The 20853-nt window shown below is 59.2% G+C and overlaps 4 protein-coding genes and 1 long non-coding RNA gene across 6 annotated transcripts; all 5 read right to left on the bottom strand.

The window, feature by feature from the left end:
- Positions 1–1745: 1745 nt before the first annotated feature.
- On the bottom strand, positions 1746–3787 carry LOC306815008 (uncharacterized protein; the record flags this gene model as incomplete). The annotated part of the gene is made up of 6 exons (XM_079331577.1): positions 1746–2013; positions 2320–2376; positions 2638–2740; positions 3032–3133; positions 3279–3434; positions 3560–3787. The coding sequence occupies 6 exons, from the start codon at positions 3785–3787 to the stop codon at positions 1814–1816; spliced, it is 846 nt and encodes a 281-aa protein (XP_079187703.1). The 3' UTR covers positions 1746–1813.
- Positions 3788–4539: 752 nt separating this feature from the next.
- On the bottom strand, positions 4540–6025 carry LOC306815007 (maestro heat-like repeat-containing protein family member 7; the record flags this gene model as incomplete). The annotated part of the gene is made up of 5 exons (XM_079331576.1): positions 5962–6025; positions 5630–5778; positions 5269–5416; positions 4851–5038; positions 4540–4753 (listed from the first exon to the last, which is right to left on the bottom strand). The coding sequence occupies exons 1-5, from the start codon at positions 6004–6006 to the stop codon at positions 4540–4542; spliced, it is 744 nt and encodes a 247-aa protein (XP_079187702.1). The 5' UTR covers positions 6007–6025.
- Positions 6026–6446, bottom strand: LOC306815018. The gene is made up of 3 exons (XR_013777298.1): positions 6414–6446; positions 6220–6284; positions 6026–6111 (listed from the first exon to the last, which is right to left on the bottom strand). It is a non-coding gene; the product is annotated as an uncharacterized lncRNA (long non-coding RNA).
- A 4916-nt stretch (positions 6447–11362) lies between these two features.
- Positions 11363–19498, bottom strand: LOC306815035 (uncharacterized protein). 2 transcript variants are annotated; one of them, XM_079331612.1, is made up of 6 exons: positions 19373–19498; positions 19186–19227; positions 12651–12710; positions 12255–12357; positions 11937–11993; positions 11363–11630 (listed from the first exon to the last, which is right to left on the bottom strand). In XM_079331612.1, the coding sequence occupies exons 1-6, from the start codon at positions 19478–19480 to the stop codon at positions 11431–11433; spliced, it is 570 nt and encodes a 189-aa protein (XP_079187738.1). In that variant the 5' UTR covers positions 19481–19498; the 3' UTR covers positions 11363–11430. The 2 variants fall into 2 exon arrangements, with proteins under 2 accessions (XP_079187738.1, XP_079187739.1); XM_079331613.1 differs by lacking the exon at positions 19186–19227 and having other exon boundaries at positions 12651–12752; positions 19373–19451.
- Positions 12834–16515, bottom strand: LOC306814999 (uncharacterized protein; the record flags this gene model as incomplete). Its single annotated transcript, XM_079331568.1, has 12 exons — positions 16030–16515; positions 15836–15900; positions 15578–15727; positions 15246–15394; positions 14885–15032; positions 14468–14655; positions 14233–14370; positions 13857–13971; positions 13404–13710; positions 13179–13372; positions 12911–13053; positions 12834–12861 (listed from the first exon to the last, which is right to left on the bottom strand). Exons 1-12 carry the CDS (start codon positions 16145–16147, stop codon positions 12834–12836), a joined length of 1743 nt encoding a protein of 580 aa, XP_079187694.1. The 5' UTR covers positions 16148–16515.
- Positions 19499–20853: the final 1355 nt, after the last annotated feature.

Genomic DNA, 20853 nt, shown 5'->3' with positions numbered 1-20853 from the left:
CCTGCAGAGAGCCAGAGATGGCACTGCAGCCCAGGGCACAGGAGCTGCCTCCCTGTGCCAAGGCCACGAGGAGGCTGGAGCCCTAGAGGTGCCAGGGTGCAGGGAGACAGCTGAGCATGGGGACAGCAGCGCCCAGGAGTCCTCACCTGTGCCACGCGCGTGTTCTCATCGTGGCAGTTGAAGAAGAGCGGGAGCAGGCTCTTGCTCACAAGCATCTTCATGGCCTTTTTCCCCTCTGCCTCTACCAACCTCATCAGCTCATGGAAGAGGCAAATGGAGAGCAGCTGCACATGGTGGTTGTCTTATTGGAAAGGAAGCAAAAGCTCTCCCCATCAGCTGCTCCAGGTTCCTCTGTGCCCAGAAATCCGTGGCACACCACGCTTGGGGGCAGCACCCAGTGGCCGTGGCTGGGGACACAGAGCCTTACGTTGTCCAGGAGCGGCCAGAGTGTCGCAGCCAGCCGCAGGGCGATGGGGCTGGGTATGGGGAGGTCTCTGCGCAGCAGCAGAGCTCTGAGCACGACGACGCTCGTCTCAACGACGACTTCATCTGCATCCCGTAGCAGGTGGGCAAGGCTTTCGGTCAGGCTCTGCATTTTCTTGTTCTGCATGGAACACAGGCCTGGCAATTCCACGCTGCTGCTGCTGCTGCCATGGAGCCCAGGGGCTGCAGGCCTATCCTGGAGCACTCAGGGAGCAGGACAGTAGCGCAGGAGAGCTGGGAGCAGCTGCCATGGCTCCCGAAGCCCAGCTGTGATCTCCAGCCCCAAGCTGCCAGCACAGCTTCAGCCGCTGCCTCCTCCTCACCATCGAGAGGTCCCTGCTGAGAGGCCATGAGGCCTCTGAGAGCCAGGCACTGCCTCTCCCTGGACTCTGCACACTGCACCTCGCCAGCAGCAGCCAGGGGCCGTGCTCCTGCAGGGCCTGCTCGGCCTCCTTGTCTCTCCTTGTCCCAGTGCAAACCAGACTGGGCACCTCGGGGGTGTCCCCACCATCCTGCTGAGGCCAGGCCTCCAGGGCATCTGCCGCAGGCCCCGGAGACGCGTCGGGGAAGCGCCAGAGCAGCTCAGTGGCAGGAAGAAGGTGGCAGGCTGGGGGCTGCTCATGACCTCTGCCACCCAATTCCTCAGGGCTTCCCACCAAGCCACCCACACAAGCGTTCCTGTCCCACCACAGCCTCCCGCCACACGCATCCCCCTCACGCCTTCCCACTGCCTTGTCCTGGCAGGCCTTGGCAGCACCGCATCCCTTCAGGGCTTCCCACTGTCCCATGACGTCCAGGCCTCGCCCAGGCCTGCCTGGCTGCTCAAGGAGCTGCAGAGGAGCCGGATCAAGAGGCACCTCAGAGCCCTCAGCAATCCAGCCAGCAGCGCACGGGCAGGACACAGCTGGTGCTTCCTGGCTGGGGGAGGGCTGCTGGCCATCTCCAGGGACCAGGCTCTCAGGGATCCCCGCCGCAGCTCCGGCCTCAGCCCACTAGCTCTGTCGGAAGCCTTAAGGCTTCCGCAGAACCACCAAAGGCCAAGGGGCTTTTGGCCACTTTCCCTTCCACACTGCACGCTTGGCCAACTTGCCAAGCACAAGCACCCTTCTTCCCCTCTTCCCCACTGGCCTGAAGACTCCGAGCACCAAAAGAAAGCTCCTGAACCTCTGTGTATAACATCAGTATTTTATTAATCCTATTGACTCCTAACTAACTAAACTAATAACTTACTAATTAACTAAATTATTTACGATAGTCTAAAAGAAATTATATGAAGAGGAGAGGATTTCCCTGCAGGCCCAGGTGGCCCCAGCAGATGCACCCTCCCTCATCAGTGCTCCGCAGTGCTCCAGCAGGAGAACCGGCCACCGCCACCCAGGGAACGCCGTGACTTCCAGAGTCGGCGAACTCCTTCTAGCATCCTCTGGAGTCTGGAGGAGGGAATGCTCTGTACAGTCATGTTTATGTACAGAGTTTGAAGAGCCAGGCATGAGATGGCAGGGCTGACATCGTCTGCCATGTCCTCAAGGGCTGGAAGAGAGAGAAACAGAGGCACAGTCAGAGCCTGCATCTCAGGGGACCTGGAGAGACCCTCCTGACCCGTCCATGGCCCCCGTCCATGGCTGTCTCTTGCCACAGCCTGGAGGCAGCAGGAGACAGCAAGGAGCTGCTGGAAGGTGCTGGCCCCGAATCTCCCTCGCACAGGCGCCCCGAAAGGTCTCTGTGCTCTGCCCACGCCGCCCCTGGTGTGCGCGGGGAGCAGAGCCCTCCGCAGCCGGGGCAGAAAACGCAGCTGCCAGCGCCAGCCCCCGCTGCCAGCCCGCTGGCCTCACTCACCCCTGCACATCAGCTGCAACTCTCGCTGCTGCTCTCTCAGGAACCGCCCGGCCAGCCCTGGGAACACAGAGCCCGTCACAGCCCCAGCGGCACGGCTGCCCCACAGCGGCGCTGCCAGCCCTGTGGCTGCCGCATCTCCTTCCCCTGCAGGGCTCAGCCCGGGCTCTCGCCGCATCCTGCTGCCCAAGGCACGGCTGGCACAGGGCGGCAGCAGCCCCGAGGGCAGGCGGGGCTCCACGGCCCCGGCCCGGATGGCAGCAGCTGCCGGGGCTGGAGCCGAGCTGCGGAGGGGCGGGGAGGGAGCCGGCGTGTGCTCACCCATGAGCCTAATGGCCGCCTCTCGCAGGGGCTCCTGTGGGCTCCGCAGGTACGGCAGGGCCTGCCGCAGGTGCTCGGCCGCTCGGCCCCTGTCCTTTGCCAGCTGTGGAGAGTACGGGAGGGAAGGGTTGGGGCGGGATCTGTCCCTTGGCCCCGGGGCTCCCCTGCCCGCAGCAGAGCCCCGCTGGGTCGGGGCTCCATCAGCTCCTGCCTTGGGCCAGAGGAGCCCGGAGAAGAGCCAGGCTGGGCAGCTCGGGGAAGGGAGCAGAGTGTGGGGTGCAGGCCGGTGCCCCTGGGTGCAGCACTGGGCAGGGGCCACGGCTGCACCCCACTGACTGGGCACCGTGGGCAGGGGCTTCTCCAGGCTGGGCTGGGGCTTGCATGCTGTCCTTACCAAGCACTCGCCAAATCTCCACATCTGATCAGTCGCCACCAGGTTCTCCAGATCCCTCCTCTTGAGGAAGATCACTGCAGCAAGTAGCGTTTCCCGAGAGGCCTGCAGAGAGCCAGAGATGGCACTGCAGCCCAGGGCACAGGAGCTGCCTCCCTGTGCCAAGGCCACGAGGAGGCTGGAGCCCTAGAGGTGCCAGGGTGCAGGGAGACAGCTGAGCATGGGGACAGCAGCGCCCAGGAGTCCTCACCTGTGCCACGCGCGTGTTCTCATTGTGGCAGTTGAAGAAGAGCGGGAGCAGGCTCTTGCTCACAAGCATCTTCATGGCCTTTTTCCCCTCTGCCTCTACCAACTTCATCAGCTCTTGGAAGAGGCAAATGGAGAGCAGCTGCACATGGTGGTTGTCCTGTTGGAAAGGAAGCAAAAGCCCTCCCCATCAGCTGCTCCAGGTTCCTCTGTGCCCAGAAATCCGTGGCACACCACGCTTGGGGGCAGCACCCAGTGGCCGTGGCTGGGGACACAGAGCCTTACGTTGTCCAGGAGCGGCCAGAGTGTCGCAGCCAGCCGCAGGGCGATGGGGCTGGGTATGGCGAGGTCTCTGCGCAGCAGCAGAGCGCTGAGCACGATGGCGCTCGTCTCAACGACAACTTCATCAGCATCCTTCAGCAGGTGGGCAAGGCTTTCGGTCATGCTCTGCATTTTCTTGTTCTGCGTGGAACAAAACGCTGGGCAACCCCACGCTGCTGCTGCTGCTGCCATGGAGCCCAAGGGCTGCAGCACTATCCTGGAGCACTTGGGCAGCTGGACAGTAGCGCAGGAGAGCTGGGAGCAGCTGCCATGGCTCTCGAAGCCCAGCTAAGCTCAAAGGGTTGCCTTTCCCCAGTGCCACACTGCCAGCACAGCTTCAGCCGCTGCCTGCTCCTCACCATCGAGAGGTCCCTGCTGAGTACCACGAGGCCTCTGAGCGCCAAGCGACGCATCTCCCTGGACTCGCTCTGCACGTGCCTCGCCATGATCTCCAGGATGCCGTCACCCCATTCACTGAAGTCCATGAATTCCATGAGCTGGAAGGCCCAAAACAGTGACCAGGGTGCCCAGCTGCCAGGAGCTCAGACCTGCACAGAGCTGCGCCGTTCCGGGCAGCTGTGGCCGTGAGAGGGCAGAGAGGTGGGAGTCAGCTCAGCGGGGGCAGCGCTGGCCATGGGGCTCACCTCCACAAGGAACGCCATGGCGGGCAGTTGCCAGTCTGAAATGCCTCGGCTGAGTAGCTCTAAGAGGCAGGATATGCTGCTGCGACAGCAGACCGTGGAGACCTCGCGCATCTCCCTGGTGGGCGGAAAAGACACCGTTGGCCCTGAGCCGGCTGGGCAAAGCTCTCCCAGGGCCGACTCCCAGAGGCCTGGTCTGTTCACGAGCACCCCGTGGGCGCTTTGGGAGGCGGCTGCTCCCAGGCATCCTCCTCTCCCATCCTTTTCCAGTCTGCTCTTCATTCTCTTTGTGACAAGGCCCTCTCACCCATGGCCATGGGAGCTGTGTGGGGCACCCTGGACAAAAATGGCAGTGGCAGCGTGAAGAAGGGGGTCTGACCTGGCCAGCAGACCCACTGCATAGTGGTGGGTGTCAGCACAGAGCAGCGTGTCCCAGCCACCCTTGCGCTCCACGGCCAACACCACAGGCTCACACTGGACTCGACAGAGCAGCAACTTCAGGGTCTGCACTGCAAACCTGTGTACAGAGCAAAGCCAAGGTCACGCTGGCCGCCCTGGCTCCTGCTTGGGGGCATGGGAGGGATGGGGAGACTGGCAGGATTGGGACGGAGCACCTTTGGGGGTTGGTGGCAAGGCCAAGTTGCTGCTGGCATCCCTTCCAGAAGCTATCAACCTCCTCTGGTGTATGCAGTGTGCTGATGTAAGCTTGGAAAAGCAGATGCAGCAAGAGATGGGGATAATACTCCAACACTATAGGCGGGCACCAGGTGAAGTTGAAGATATTCCACAGTGTCACGGTTGCCTGCAAAAAATAAAGCACCCAGAGACAAGAGTAGGTGCCAAGACATCCACGTGGCAGGGCCTGAGCGTGCGAAGGAGAGGCCGGGGGAGACAACTGTGGCAGCAGCCGGCCTGGTTCCCCAGGTTCAGAGCAGTGCCTGAGGGCAGGGAGATGCAGTTGTGGGGAGGACAGAGAGCTGGCTGCTCGAGAGGCGGCCTAGTGGCAAGCAGAGGTCAGTTGCAGGAACTCACAGCCAGAGCAAAGACTCCTGTGTTGTCCCCATCTGAGGTGTATACACTGTCCACTGGCCAGGCGCTCAGCACAGTGATGAGGATCTGCAGCGCCGGCTCCGCAGTGCCAGTGGAGGTCAGGATCACCCCCCACATGGCCGCAGCAGCTCTGTGGGGTCAGAGCTCTGTGTCAAGGGGTCTCGGCCACAGCACCACGGCCTGGGCTGCTGCAGGGGCCTGCGCTGGCCCTCAGCCCTGCCTCTGCCCACTGGCCCTGGCCGGCAGCCCAGTGCTCCTGTGTGGCACTCAGCAGGGACAGGCTCTGCAGGGTAACGGGGAATGAGCCATAAGCCCTCAAGGCAGGTGGGGCTGCCCAAGGTACCTGTCACCCGACGGGGCCCAGCGCAAGAGAGTCATGACCACATCATAGGGGTATTCCCTGGTCAGTTCCAGCAGGGTCCTGTCCAGCCTGTGCCCAGCAGACTCATTGACCGTGAGCCACTTGTGGATGTACCTCACCATGGCTGGCACCTGCAGAAGGTGTGGGGAGGCCTGGAAAGCTGCCAGAGCAGCAACTTCCCCAGCTTCCCCTGAGAAGCGCTTCCCTTCCCACCACATTGGGCTGGGCCTCCAAGGCTGAGGGAAGCCAGCAGAGCCGGCTTGAGGCGCCGCACAGTTCCTGGGGTGATGGAGCCCTGGCCACAGGCTGCTTACTTGCTTTGGATTGGAGACACCCTTCTCCACAAGCAAATGCAGCATGGCAGCACCGGTCTCAGCGCTGAAGGGGTGAACGTTTGCCAAAGGCCCAGTGCTCACACCGGTGGTCTCTTCCCGCCAAATGCACATGATGAATTCCCAGATCATCTGCAGGAGAAGGGCAGGAAGAGAGGCAGAATGCATGGAGTGCTCCAAGCACGGTGCTGGGCTGAGCAGTGACAGCGGGCCCAGCCCAGGTGTTGCTGGCTGCAGTACCTGCGCTGCTCTGCGGAAGCGGCCACGGGCAGGGTCCTGCTCTTGTGTCCAGTCCATGGCTGCACCTGGCACAGAGCGAGCGCAGCCAGGGCTGAGGGGCTGCGGGAGAGGCCGGAGAGCAGAGCCCAGCCCCGCATTCCCAGGCAGGGAGAGCCTCGGGATGCACCAGCCTGTGGCCCAGCTCTGGCACTCACCCTCCTGCAGCAGCTGGAGCGGCTCCAGCTCTCCGGGCTGCTGTGCTGAGGTAGCTGCAGCCTTCTCCTCCTCATTCACCCAGGCCAGCTTGGGCACCCTGGGGGGTGTCTGCTCCATGTCTCTCCTTGGAGTTAGGGTGGCCTGTAGGAGAGATGCCTTGAAAGAGTTCAAAGATCAAGTGCTGCAGTTGTGCCTTGAAGGCACAGCTGCAACAGAGAAGCCTTGGGAAGACTGAAGGACAGTAAGTCCCGCAGCCTGTCCACCAGGGCAGCGGCTGCAGGGATGGCAGACGCTTCGGAAATGCTCCGGCTCGCCGAGTCCCGCAGTCTGGCCTGGAGGTCACCTGCACAGGTAACACTTTGGGAAAGCTCCGGGTCAGCAAGGAACAAGCTGGCTGTGCGGGGGCTCCTCACAGCACCGCTCTCTCCGTCCTGTCCCGACGCGTGCACTAAGCACTGTGGCGTGGCCGTGTCGCCGCCAGCACCTATGTCACCACGTGTCACAAAGGGTCACCCTTGTGCGCTGTGTTCTGTTCCATCCCAACGTGACCACAGTGCTGTGTCACAAAGAGCTCTAGGACACGCCCCCACATGCCCTGGGGACACCCCCACCCCCACAAACTTTTCCAGCTTGCAAGGAAGACATTCCCCGAGTGTCGAGGACAGCCCAAGAGTTGCGGCTCAAACAACAAGCCGATCCTCCTCTGCTCTGCCCGCTCAGGGCAGCAGAAGGAGCCCCCACAGTTGCCGACACAGCTGCAGCAGGAAGGGCAGCTTCCACAGGAGCTGCCATGTCTGTGGGACATGACCCGGTGCTGGGTGGCCGTCCCACACGCAGGGCTGTGACACAGACATGGGACATATGGCCCAGGGCACGAATGCTGCTCGGGGCCCTGGGGCCAGGGCAGCACTGGAATCAGCAGGTGTGGCAAAGTCCCTGCTAAAAGAGAGCTGCCACCCCTGAGGCGTGCCAGTGCTGGCTTCTGCCCTTGCCACAGAGACCTGTGCCCCCGGGGCACTTCTGTGCCAGAGGACAGCCAAAGTCCACGTGCATTGGTGTCTGTGCTCCTTTCTGCAGGTGCCTGTTGGCAGGAGCACCTCCGTGGAATGAGTTTTGCTTGGAAGTGATTATCTGCAGACCAAAAACCCCATCCACCGTTGACCCTCACAGCACAATTAGGATCTTACAGAGATCCCATCAAGTTTCCTTGTCTTCTTCTGACTGTTTTTCTTGCTTTCCGGAAAAAAGTATCAGACCAGTGTGTGATGCCCGATGCCCCAAGTAGCTGCCTGTCTGCCTGTGGCCAGCAGCTCATGTCCAAACACATCTGGGTGTGTGCTGGGCAAGGCAATGGACAGGCACTTGCAGCGATTTTCCCTGGTGAACCTGCAAGGAACCTGGGCAAGTGCAGAAAATAGGGATAACTCTGAGATGAGATGAGCTGTTCAGTGTCTCTGACCATGCTAGCAGCAGCATGAGGGAACAGCCAACATAAGCGCTGGAAGCAAACATACCCTGCCACTTTCTGCTCTTCCATAGACACGGACCTAACTTGTTCCCATGGCTCCAGGAGACTTGAGCCAGGAACAAGGGAGGGCTGTGTATTGGTAGGGAACAGCCTCCAAGAAGACCAGAGCAGAGCCTCAGCAGAGCCTGTGCTTGTGACCTGGGCCATCAATTGAGCAGATACCAAAGTGCTTCCTTCCCTCCATCCCTGAACCTCAGCCAGAGTCCTGCTTTGCTTCAGCATCTGCTGTTTCTTCCTTCTTTCTGAGGAAGTTCTCCATGTTGAGTTTAGAAGCTCCCGCTGCCTTTTTTGAGGTGCCTGAAAGGAGGAGAGTGTCAGCAGCTGCAGCCCAGGAATTGTGTCCCATCAGTTTCTAACGATGGCACCGATGCTGCTGCCTTGGGGTAGCGGGCTGTGCAATTCCAGTCTGCCCTCCAGCACGGCCACTGAAGTCAGTCAGGGGGACAGGCTGCGGCTGAAGCTGCCAAGCGTGGCTGTGAGGCTGGACAAGGCAAGAGAAAGCCATGGTGACTTTTCCTGACACTCTTTGCCAAGCCACGTACACTTGTGCCCGAATCATCCCTTCTTTTGGCATCCCGTCTGGTTTGGATGCCTTCCTGAGGAGGAACAAGTTTTCTGGGCGCTGCTGTTCCTGTGCACACTCTGGTGATTTTTCTCTGGCGTGCAGAGCCATGTTGACAGCAGTGACTCCGTAGTCAGCTCCAGGAGACATCGTTTTTGCCACGGCGGCAGCAGCTCTGTGGACCCTGAGCACAGTGTCAGTGGGGTCTCCTCCACACAGCACTGTGGCCTGGGCAGCCACGGGCGCCCGGCTGGCCGCCAGCCCTGCTTCTGCACACTGTGCCTCAGCAGCAGCAGCAGCAGCAGCAGCAGCAGGTCTCTGTGCTCTGCCCACGCCGTCCCTGGTGCAGAGACCGTGGGCAGGGGCTTCTCCAGGCTGGGGCTGGGGCTTGCAGACCATCCTTACCAAGCACTCGCCACTACGTGCTCAAGACCCCCACCCTCTACGTGTAATGGATGGGCCAAGAGACCACCCTACTTGTCACGGCTTTATTGAAAATGAGCTGTGGGCGGGAGGCTGGAAGAGTCACGCACAGCGCCGCTGCTCCCCACGCACGATCCGGGGGAGGATTTTATCTTCGCTGTGCAATAGAGGCGGAGCTTTCACTTCCACGAGAGGCTCTTGGGAGCCTTTTGTTGGCTTTTGGTCTAGGGATGTAATGCTGGGCGAATGCTGCTAGTCATGGTGACAAAGTTAAAAAGCTCTGGTTGGTGATTTCTCTTCTTCATCATATTCGCAACATGTTAGTACATTTTTTGTTCTTAGATATTCTACTGGCTCATTGTTTTTAGGGGTTTTTACCACTTAATGGTAGGTATCCCATGAGTACTTGCTGTCACATTACATTTTGTTGGTGGCAGTGGACGTGAGCGTGGATACAAGAGTAGGTATGAGGACAGGGTAAGAAACAAATAGCTCAGAGTATGAACAATTTACAAAGATGTAAAATGTTAGTAACAAATAGCCAACTTCAACATCAATACTCATGGTCAACTAAGTAGATGCACATTAACACAAACACCAACAACAAAAGGGTAGGGAAAAACTTGCATCTGAGAATTTTATTCCCTACATTGAGGAATCTTACTGCAGCAAGCAGCGTTTTCCGAGAGGCCTGCAGAGAGCCAGAGATGGCACTGCAGCCCAGGGCACAGGAGCTGTCTCCCTGTGCCAAGGCCACGAGGAGGCTGGAGCCCTAGAGGTGCCAGGGTGCAGGGAGACAGCTGAGCATGGGGACAGCAGCGCCCAGGAGTCCTCACCTGTGCCACGCGCGTGTTCTCATCGTGGCAGTTGAAGAAGAGCGGGAGCAGGCTCTTGCCCACAAGCATCTTCATGGCCTTTTTCCCCTCTGCCTCTACCAACCTCATCAGCTCTTGGAAGAGGCAAATGGAGAGCAGCTGCACATGGCGGTTGTCTTATTGGAAAGGAAGCAAAAGCTCTCCCCATCAGCTGCTCCAGGTTCCTCTGTGCCCAGAAATCCGTGGCACACCACGCTTGGGGGCAGCACCCAGTGGCCGTGGCTGGGGACACAGAGCCTTACGTTGTCCAGGAGCGGCCAGAGTGTCGCAGCCAGCCGCAGGGCGATGGGGCTGGGTATGGGGAGGTCTCTGCGCAGCAGCAGAGCTCTGAGCACGACGACGCTCGTCTCAACGACGACTTCATCTGCATCCCGTAGCAGGTGGGCAAGGCTTTCGGTCAGGCTCTGCATTTTCTTGTTCTGCATGGAACACAGGCCTGGCAATTCCACGCTGCTGCTGCTGCTGCCATGGAGCCCAGGGGCTGCAGGCCTATCCTGGAGCACTCAGGGAGCAGGACAGTAGCGCAGGAGAGCTGGGAGCAGCTGCCATGGCTCCCGAAGCCCAGCTGTGATCTCCAGCCCCAAGCTGCCAGCACAGCTTCAGCCGCTGCCTCCTCCTCACCATCGAGAGGTCCCTGCTGAGAGGCCATGAGGCCTCTGAGAGCCAGGCACTGCCTCTCCCTGGACTCTGCACACTGCACCTCGCCAGCAGCAGCCAGGGGCCGTGCTCCTGCAGGGCCTGCTCGGCCTCCTTGTCTCTCCTTGTCCCAGTGCAAACCAGACTGGGCACCTCGGGGGTGTCCCCACCATCCTGCTGAGGCCAGGCCTCCAGGGCATCTGCCGCAGGCCCCGGAGACGCGTCGGGGAAGCGCCAGAGCAGCTCAGTGGCAGGAAGAAGGTGGCAGGCTGGGGGCTGCTCATGACCTCTGCCACCCAATTCCTCAGGGCTTCCCACCAAGCCACCCACACAAGCGTTCCTGTCCCACCACAGCCTCCCGCCACACGCATCCCCCTCACGCCTTCCCACTGCCTTGTCCTGGCAGGCCTTGGCAGCACCGCATCCCTTCAGGGCTTCCCACTGTCCCATGACGTCCAGGCCTCGCCCAGGCCTGCCTGGCTGCTCAAGGAGCTGCAGAGGAGCCGGATCAAGAGGCACCTCAGAGCCCTCAGCAATCCAGCCAGCAGCGCACGGGCAGGACACAGCTGGTGCTTCCTGGCTGGGGGAGGGCTGCTGGCCATCTCCAGGGACCAGGCTCTCAGGGATCCCCGCCGCAGCTCCGGCCTCAGCCCACTAGCTCTGTCGGAAGCCTTAAGACTTCCGCAGAACCACCAAAGGCCAAGGGGCTTTTGGCCGTTTTCCCTTCCACACTGCACGCTTGGCCAACTTGCCAAGCACAAGCACCCTTCTTCCCCTCTTCCCCACTGGCCTGAAGACTCCGAGCACCAAAAGAAAGCTCCTGAACCTCTGTGTATAACATCAGTATTTTATTAATCCTATTGACTCCTAACTAACTAAACTAATAACTTACTAATTAACTAAATTATTTACGATAGTCTAAAAGAAATTATATGAAGAGGAGAGGATTTCCCTGCAGGCCCAGGTGGCCCCAGCAGATGCACCCTCCCTCATCAGTGCTCCGCAGTGCTCCAGCAGGAGAACCGGCCACCGCCACCCAGGGAACGCCGTGACTTCCAGAGTCGGCGAACTCCTTCTAGCATCCTCTGGAGTCTGGAGGAGGGAATGCTCTGTACAGTCATGTTTATGTACAGAGTTTGAAGAGCCAGGCATGAGATGGCAGGGCTGACATCGTCTGCCATGTCCTCAAGGGCTGGAAGAGAGAGAAACAGAGGCACAGTCAGAGCCTGCATCTCAGGGGACCTGGAGAGACCCTCCTGACCCGTCCATGGCCCCCGTCCATGGCTGTCTCTTGCCACAGCCTGGAGGCAGCAGGAGACAGCAAGGAGCTGCTGGAAGGTGCTGGCCCCGAATCTCCCTCGCACAGGCGCCCCGAAAGGTCTCTGTGCTCTGCCCACGCCGCCCCTGGTGTGCGCGGGGAGCAGAGCCCTCCGCAGCCGGGGCAGAAAACGCAGCTGCCAGCGCCAGCCCCCGCTGCCAGCCCGCTGGCCTCACTCACCCCTGCACATCAGCTGCAACTCTCGCTGCTGCTCTCTCAGGAACCGCCCGGCCAGCCCTGGGAACACAGAGCCCGTCACAGCCCCAGCGGCACGGCTGCCCCACAGCGGCGCTGCCAGCCCTGTGGCTGCCGCATCTCCTTCCCCTGCAGGGCTCAGCCCGGGCTCTCGCCGCATCCTGCTGCCCAAGGCACGGCTGGCACAGGGCGGCAGCAGCCCCGAGGGCAGGCGGGGCTCCACGGCCCCGGCCCGGATGGCAGCAGCTGCCGGGGCTGGAGCCGAGCTGCGGAGGGGCGGGGAGGGAGCCGGCGTGTGCTCACCCATGAGCCTAATGGCCGCCTCTCGCAGGGGCTCCTGTGGGCTCCGCAGGTACGGCAGGGCCTGCCGCAGGTGCTCGGCCGCTCGGCCCCTGTCCTTTGCCAGCTGTGGAGAGTTACGGGAGGGAAGGGTTGGGGCGGGATCTGTCCCTTGGCCCCGGGGCTCCCCTGCCCGCAGCAGAGCCCCGCTGGGTCGGGGCTCCATCAGCTCCTGCCTTGGGGCCAGAGGAGCCCGGAGAAGAGCCAGGCTGGGCAGCTCGGGGAAGGGAGCAGAGTGTGGGGTGCAGGCCGGTGCCCCTGGGTGCAGCACTGGGCAGGGGCCACGGCTGCACCCCACTGACTGGGCACCGTGGGCAGGGGCTTCTCCAGGCTGGGCTGGGGCTTGCATGCTGTCCTTACCAAGCACTCGCCAAATCTCCACATCTGATCAGTCGCCACCAGGTTCTCCAGATCCCTCCTCTTGAGGAAGATCACTGCAGCAAGTAGCGTTTCCCGAGAGGCCTGCAGAGAGCCAGAGATGGCACTGCAGCCCAGGGCACAGGAGCTGCCTCCCTGTGCCAAGGCCACGAGGAGGCTGGAGCCCTAGAGGTGCCAGGGTGCAGGGAGACAGCTGAGCATGGGGACAGCAGCGCCCAGGAGTCCTCACCTGTGCCACGCGCGTGTTCTCATTGTGGCAGTTGAAGAAGAGCGGGAGCAGGCTCTTGCCCACAAGCATCTTCATGGCCTTTTTCCCCTCTGCCTCTACCAACTTCATCAGCTCTTGGAAGAGGCAAATGGAGAGCAGCTGCACATGGTGGTTGTCCTGTTGGAAAGGAAGCAAAAGCCCTCCCCATCAGCTGCTCCAGGTTCCTCTGTGCCCAGAAATCCGTGGCACAACACACTTGGGGGCAGCACCCAGTGGCCGTGGCTGGGGACACAGAGCCTTACGTTGTCCAGGAGCGGCCAGAGTGTCGCAGCCAGCCGCAGGGCGATGGGGCTGGGTATGGCGAGGTCTCTGCGCAGCAGCAGAGCGCTGAGCACGATGGCGCTCGTCTCAACGACAACTTCATCAGCATCCTTCAGCAGGTGGGCAAGGCTTTCGGTCATGCTCTGCATTTTCTTGTTCTGCGTGGAACAAAACGCTGGGCAACCCCACGCTGCTGCTGCTGCTGCCAGGGAGCCCAAGGGCTGCAGGCCTATCCTGGAGCACTTGGGCAGCTGGACAGTAGCGCAGGAGAGCTGGGAGCAGCTGCCATGGCTCTCGAAGCCCAGCTAAGCTCAAAGGGTTGCCTTCCCCAGTGCCACACTGCCAGCACAGCTTCAGCCGCTGCCTGCTCCTCACCATCGAGAGGTCCCTGCTGAGTACCACGAGGCCTCTGAGCGCCAAGCGACGCATCTCCCTGGACTCGCTCTGCACGTGCCTCGCCATGATCTCCAGGATGCCGTCACCCCATTCACTGAAGTCCATGAATTCCATGAGCTGGAAGGCCCAAAACAGTGACCAGGGTGCCCAGCTGCCAGGAGCTCAGACCTGCACAGAGCTGCGCCGTTCCGGGCAGCTGTGGCCGTGAGAGGGCAGAGAGGTGGGAGTCAGCTCAGCGGGGCAGCGCTGGCCATGGGGCTCACCTCCACAAGGAACGCCATGGCGGGCAGTTGCCAGTCTGAAATGCCTCGGCTGAGTAGCTCCAAGAGGCAGGATATGCTGCTGCGACAGCAGACCGTGGAGACCTCGCGCATCTCCCTGGTGGGGGGAAAAGACACCGTTGGCCCTGAGCCGGCTGGGCAAAGCTCTCCCAGGGCCGACTCCCAGAGGCCTGGTCTGTTCACGAGCACCCCGTGGGCGCTTTGGGAGGCGGCTGCTCCCAGGCATCCTCCTCTCCCATCCTTTTCCAGTCTGCTCTTCATTCTCTTTGTGACAAGGCCCTCTCACCCATGGCCATGGGAGCTGTGTGGGGCACCCTGGACACAAATGGCAGTGGCAGCGTGAAGAAGGGGGTCTGACCTGGCCAGCAGACCCACTGCATAGTGGTGGGTGTCAGCACAGAGCAGCGTGTCCCAGCCACCCTTGCGCTCCACGGCCAACACCACAGGCTCACACTGGACTCGACAGAGCAGCAACTTCAGGGTCTGCACTGCAAACCTGTGTACAGAGCAAAGCCAAGGTCACGCTGGCCGCCCTGGCTCCTGCTTGGGGGCATGGGAGGGATGGGGAGACTGGCAGGATTGGGACGGAGCACCTTTGGGGGTTGGTGGCAAGGCCAAGTTGCTGCTGGCATCCCTTCCAGAAGCTATCAACCTCCTCTGGTGTATGCAGTGTGCTGATGTAAGCTTGGAAAAGCAGATGCAGCAAGAGATGGGGATAATACTCCAACACTATAGGCGGGCACCAGGTGAAGTTGAAGATATTCCACAGTGTCACGGTTGCCTGCAAAAAATAAAGCACCCAGAGACAAGAGTAGGTGCCAAGACATCCACGTGGCAGGGCCTGAGCGTGCGAAGGAGAGGCCGGGGGAGACAACGTGGCAGCAGCCGGCCTGGTTCCCCAGGTTCAGAGCAGTGCCTGAGGGCAGGGAGATGCAGTTGTGGGGAGGACAGAGAGCTGGCTGCTCGAGAGGCGGCCTAGTGGCAAGCAGAGGTCAGTTGCAGGAACTCACAGCCAGAGCAAAGACTCCTGTGTTGTCCCCATCTGAGGTGTATACACTGTCCACTGGCCAGGCGCTCAGCACAGTGATGAGGATCTGCAGCGCCGGCTCCGCAGTGCCAGTGGAGGTCAGGATCACCCCCCACATGGCCGCAGCAGCTCTGTGGGGTCAGAGCTCTGTGTCAAGGGGTCTCGGCCACAGCACCACGGCCTGGGCTGCTGCAGGGGCCTGCGCTGGCCCTCAGCCCTGCCTCTGCCCACTGGCCCTGGCCGGCAGCCCAGTGCTCCTGTGTGGCACTCAGCAGGGACAGGCTCTGCAGGGTAACGGGGGATGAGCCATAAGCCCTCAAGGCAGGTGGGGCTGCCCAAGGTACCTGTCACCCGACGGGGCCCAGCGCAAGAGAGTCATGACCACATCATAGGGGTATTCCCTGGTCAGTTCCAGCAGGGTCCTGTCCAGCCTGTGCCCAGCAGACTCATTGACCGTGAGCCACTTGTGGATGTACCTCACCATGGCTGGCACCTGCAGAAGGTGTGGGGAGGCCTGGAAAGCTGCCAGAGCAGCAACTTCCCCAGCTTTCCCTGAGAAGCGCTTCCCTTCCCACCACATTGGGCTGGGCCTCCAAGGCTGAGGGAAGCCAGCAGAGCCGGCTTGAGGCGCCGCACAGTTCCTGGGGTGATGGAGCCCTGGCCACAGGCTGCTTACTTGCTTTGGATTGGAGACACCCTTCTCCACAAGCAAATGCAGCATGGCAGCACCGGTCTCAGCACTGAAGGGGTGAACGTTTGCCAAAGGCCCAGTGCTCACACCGGTGGTCTCTTCCCGCCAAATGCACATGATGAATTCCCAGATCATCTGCAGGAGAAGGGCAGGAAGAGAGGCAGAATCCATGGAGTGCTCCAAGCACGGTGCTGGGCTGAGCAGTGACAGCGGGCCCAGCCCAGGTGTTGCTGGCTGCAGTACCTGCGCTGCTCTGCGGAAGCGGCCACGGGCAGGGTCCTGCTCTTGTGTCCAGTCCATGGCTGCACCTGGCACAGAGCGAGCGCAGCCAGGGCTGAGGGGCTGCGGGAGAGGCCGGAGAGCAGAGCCCAGCCCCGCATTCCCAGGCAGGGAGAGCCTCGGGATGCACCAGCCTGTGGCCCAGCTCTGGCACTCACCCTCCTGCAGCAGCTGGAGCGGCTCCAGCTCTCCAGGCTGCTGTGCTGAGGTAGCTGCAGCCTTCTCCTCCTCATTCACCCAGGCCAGCTTGGGCACCCTGGGGGGTGTCTGCTCCATGTCTCTCCTTGGAGTTAGGGTGGCCTGTAGGAGAGATGCCTTGAAAGAGTTCAAAGATCAAGTGCTGCAGTTGTGCCTTGAAGGCACAGCTGCAACAGAGAAGCCTTGGGAAGACTGAAGGACAGTAAGTCCCGCAGCCTGTCCACCAGGGCAGCGGCTGCAGGGATGGCAGACGCTTCGGAAATGCTCCGGCTCGCCGAGTCCCGCAGTCTGGCCTGGAGGTCACCTGCACAGGTAACACTTTGGGAAAGCTCCGGGTCAGCAAGGAACAAGCTGGCTGTGCGGGGGCTCCTCACAGCACCGCTCTCTCCGTCCTGTCCCGACGCGTGCACTAAGCACTGTGGCGTGGCCGTGTCGCCGCCAGCACCTATGTCACCACGTGTCACAAAGGGTCACCCTTGTGCGCTGTGTTCTGTTCCATCCCAACGTGACCACAGTGCTGTCACAAAGAGCTCTAGGACACGCCCCCACATGCCCTGGGGACACCCCCACCCCCACAAACTTTTCCAGCTTGCAAGGAAGACATTCCCCGAGTGTCGAGGACAGCCCAAGAGTTGCGGCTCAAACAACAAGCCGATGCTCCTCTGCTCTGCCCGCTCAGGGCAGCAGAAGGATCCCCCACAGTTGCTGACACAGCTGCAGCAGGAAGGGCAGCTTCCACAGGAGCTGCCATGTCTGTGGGACATGACCCGGTGCTGGGTGGCCGTCCCACACGCAGGGCTGTGACACAGACATGGGACATATGGCCCAGGGCACGAATGCTGCTCGGGGCCCTGGGGCCAGGGCAGCACTGGAATCAGCAGGTGTGGCAAAGTCCCTGCTAAAAGAGAGCTGCCACCCCTGAGGCGTGCCAGTGCTGGCTTCTGCCCTTGCCACAGAGACCTGTGCCCCCGGGGCACTTCTGTGCCAGAGGACAGCCAAAGTCCACGTGCATTGGTGTATGTGCTCCTTTCTGCAGGTGCCTGTTGGCAGGAGCACCTCCGTGGAATGAGTTTTGTTTGGAAGTGATTATCTGCAGACCAAAAACCCCATCCACCGTTGACCCTCACAGCACAATTAGAATCTTACAGAGATCCCATCAAGTTTCCTTGTCTTCTTCTGACTGTTTTTCTTGCTTTCCGGAAAAAAGTATCAGACCAGTGTGTGATGCCCGATGCCCCAAGTAGCTGCCTGTCTGCCTGTGGCCAGCAGCTCATGTCCAAACACATCTGGGTGTGTGCTGGGCAAGGCAATGGACAGGCACTTGCAGCGATTTTCCCTGGTGAACCTGCAAGGAACCTGGGCAAGTGCAGAAAATAGGGATAACTCTGAGATGAGATGAGCTGTTCAGTGTCTCTGACCATGCTAGCAGCAGCATGAGGGAACAGCCAACATAAGCGCTGGAAGCAAACATACCCTGCCACTTTCTGCTCTTCCATAGACACGGACCTAACTTGTTCCCATGGCTCCAGGAGACTTGAGCCAGGAACAAGGGAGGGCTGTGTATTGGTAGGGAACAGCCTCCAACAAGACCAGAGCAGAGCCTCAGCAGAGCCTGTGCTTGTGACCTGGGCCATCAATTGAGCAGATACCAAAGTGCTTCCTTCCCTCCATCCCTGAACCTCAGCCAGAGTCCTGCTTTGCTTCAGCATCTGCTGTTTCTTCCTTCTTTCTGAGGAAGTTCTCCATGTTGAGTTTAGAAGCTCCCGCTGCCTTTTTTGAGGTGCCTGAAAGGAGGAGAGTGTCAGCAGCTGCAGCCCAGGAATTGTGTCCCATCAGTTTCTAACGATGGCACCGATGCTGCTGCCTTGGGGTAGCGGGCTGTGCAATTCCAGTCTGCCCTCCAGCACGGCCACTGAAGTCAGTCAGGGGGACAGGCTGCGGCTGAAGCTGCCAAGCGTGGCTGTGAGGCTGGCAAGGCAAGAGAAAGCCATGGTGACTTTTCCTGACACTCTTTGCCAAGCCACGTACACTTGTGCCCGAATCATCCCTTCTTTTGGCATCCCGTCTGGTTTGGATGCCTTCCTGAGGAGGAACAAGTTTTCTGGGCGCTGCTGTTCCTGTGCACACTCTGGTGATTTTCTCTGGCGTGCAGAGCCATGTTGACAGCAGTGACTCCGTAGTCAGCTCCAGGAGACATCGTCTTTGCCACGGCGGCAGCAGCTCTGTGGACCCTGAGCACAGTGTCAGTGGGGTCTCCTCCACACAGCACTGTGGCCTGGGCAGCCACGGGCGCCCGGCTGGCCGCCAGCCCTGCTTCTGCACACTGTGCCTCAGCAGCAGCAGCAGCAGCAGCAGCAGGTCTCTGTGCTCTGCCCACGCCGTCCCTGGTGCAGAGACCGTGGGCAGGGGCTTCTCCAGGCTGGGGCTGGGGCTTGCAGACCATCCTTACCAAGCACTCGCCACTACGTGCTCAAGACCCCCACCCTCTACGTGTAATGGATGGGCCAAGAGACCACCCTACTTGTCATGGCTTTATTGAAAATGAGCTGTGGGCGGGAGGCTGGAAGAGTCACGCACAGCGCCGCTGCTCCCCACGCACGATCCGGGGGAGGAGTTTATCTTCGCTGTGCAATAGAGGCGGAGCTTTCACTTCCACGAGAGGCTCTCGGGAGCCTTTTGTTGGCTTTTGGTCTAGGGATGTAATGCTGGGCGAATGCTGCTAGTCATGGTGACAAAGTAAAAAAGCTCTGGTTGGTGATTTCTCTTCTTCATCATATTCGCAACTTGTTAGTACATTTTTTGTTCTTAGATATTCTACTGGCTCATTGTTTTTAGGGGGTTTTACCACTTAATGGTAGGTATCCCATGAGTACTTGCTGTCACATTACATTTTGTTGGTGGCAGTGGACGTGAGCGTGGATACAAGAGTAGGTATGAGGACAGGGTAAGAAACAAATAGCTCAGAGTATGAACAATTTACAAAGATGTAAAATGTTAGTAACAAATAGCCAACTTCAACATCAATACTCATGGTCAACTAAGTAGATGCACATTAACACAAACACCAACAACAAAAGGGTGGGGAAAAACTTGCATCTGAGAATTTTATTCCCTACATTGAGGAATCCTACTGCAGCAAGCAGCGTTTCCCGAGAGGCCTGCAGAGAGCCAGAGATGGCACTGCAGCCCAGGGCACAGGAGCTGCCTCCCTGTGCCAAGGCCACGAGGAGGCTGGAGCCCTAGAGGTGCCAGGGTGCAGGGAGACAGCTGAGCATGGGGACAGCAGCGCCCAGGAGTCCTCACCTGTGCCACGCGCGTGTTCTCATCGTGGCAGTTGAAGAAGAGCGGGAGCAGGCTCTTGCTCACAAGCATCTTCATGGCCTTTTTCCTTTCTGCTTCTACCAACTTCATCAGCTCTTGGAAGAGGCAAATGGAGAGCAGCTGCACATGGTGGTTGTCTTGTTGGAAAGGAAGCAAAAGCCCTCCCCATCAGCTGCTCCAGGTTCCTCTGTGCCCAGAAATCCGTGGCACACCACACTTGGGGGCAGCACCCAGTGGCCGTGGCTGGGGACACAGAGCCTTACGTTGTCCAGGAGCGGCCAGAGTGTCGCAGCCAGCCGCAGGGCGATGGGGCTGGGTATGGGGAGGTCTCTGCTCAGCAGCAGAGTGCTGAGCACGACGGCGCTCGTCTCAACGACGACTTCATCTGCATCCCGTAGCAGGTGGGCAAGGCTTTCAGTCAGGCTCTGCATTTTCTTGTTCTGCATGGAACAAAACTCTGGGCAACCCCACGCTGCTGCTGCTGCTGCCATGGAGCCAGCCATGGAATTACACTTTTTCTGGTGTAATTTCTTTTGGTAAATCACAGCTTTTTCCAGCTAATTTGATTATTTGAAAGTTGTGAATATTTTTGCTGTTTGGATGGTTTAAAATTGCATGGGGTGTCACATATCACACCAATGCATAATATGGCACCAAATTTCAAGAGGTTTCCTCTGAGAGGCCATTTTTGGTAATTGTCCTCTGCATCACCAAGTGTCTTCAAACTATGTCTCCATTGAATAGGGCAGCACATGAAATTCAGGCGATTTCTACTGTACATCCCAATCCCAATAAAACAAGAATGATGAAGTGCTCACCAAGATAGAAGGCATGAGGTTAAGTGCACAATCTAACCACATTCCTCTTGAATTGCAACACATACCTTAAGATTGCTTTGTCTTCTTTTTCAAACTTGACTCTTTAATTTGTTATCAACCTCTTCACTGTGTCTCTCTTGCTTCCTTGCTCATTTTCTCCCTGCCTCTGTGTTGGTTTGACTGGGCACTCAGCTCTGTTCCACACATGATGCCAGGAGAGCAACACTGATTAGAAACATTGATTATGGTGGATGTCAGAGAGAATCCCAATGCCACATCAATCCTGATTCCCACCAAAGGGAGGAGAAAGACTGCAAAGCTGGAAACAGCCCAGCCAAAATTCAATGACTGCTGGTAACTTCACAGTCTTCACTTATGCCCAAAAACTTCAGTGTTTTGAAATTAGGATATTTCTTCATGTTAAAATCTGTGTTATCTCAAATAGATAAAATTAGATAAAATGAATGGTAGAAAATGGGAAAAATATCTTATTTATGAGAGTTCTCATAAAGTTCAGCTGATATGAAGGAACTCGATATTATGTTTGTAATTGTGAGAGAAGTCAGTGAACTGACATTTATCATGTATAGGAAGCATGAATTTGCTTATCATTCTGTAGTTAAGAGTAGCATTAAATAGTGGTTC

This window comes from Erithacus rubecula, assembly GCF_903797595.1.
Source record: "Erithacus rubecula genome assembly, contig: SUPER_Z_unloc_5, whole genome shotgun sequence".
NCBI lineage: Eukaryota > Metazoa > Chordata > Aves > Passeriformes > Muscicapidae > Erithacus > Erithacus rubecula.
This window is presented reverse-complemented; position numbering and strand designations above follow the sequence as displayed.

Coding starts and splice junctions, on each gene's coding strand:
- LOC306815035 (XM_079331612.1), bottom strand. CDS start 19,480: ATGAAGTTGGTAGAAGCAGAAAGGAAAAAGGCCATGAAGATGCTTGTG. Junction 12,358..12,650: donor GGAGATTTGGCGAGTGCTTG/GTAAGGACAGCA, acceptor AACTCTCCACAG/CTGGCAAAGGACAGGGGCCG. Junction 11,631..11,936: donor GTTGCAGCTGATGTGCAGGG/GTGAGTGAGGCC, acceptor TCTCTCTTCCAG/CCCTTGAGGACATGGCAGAC.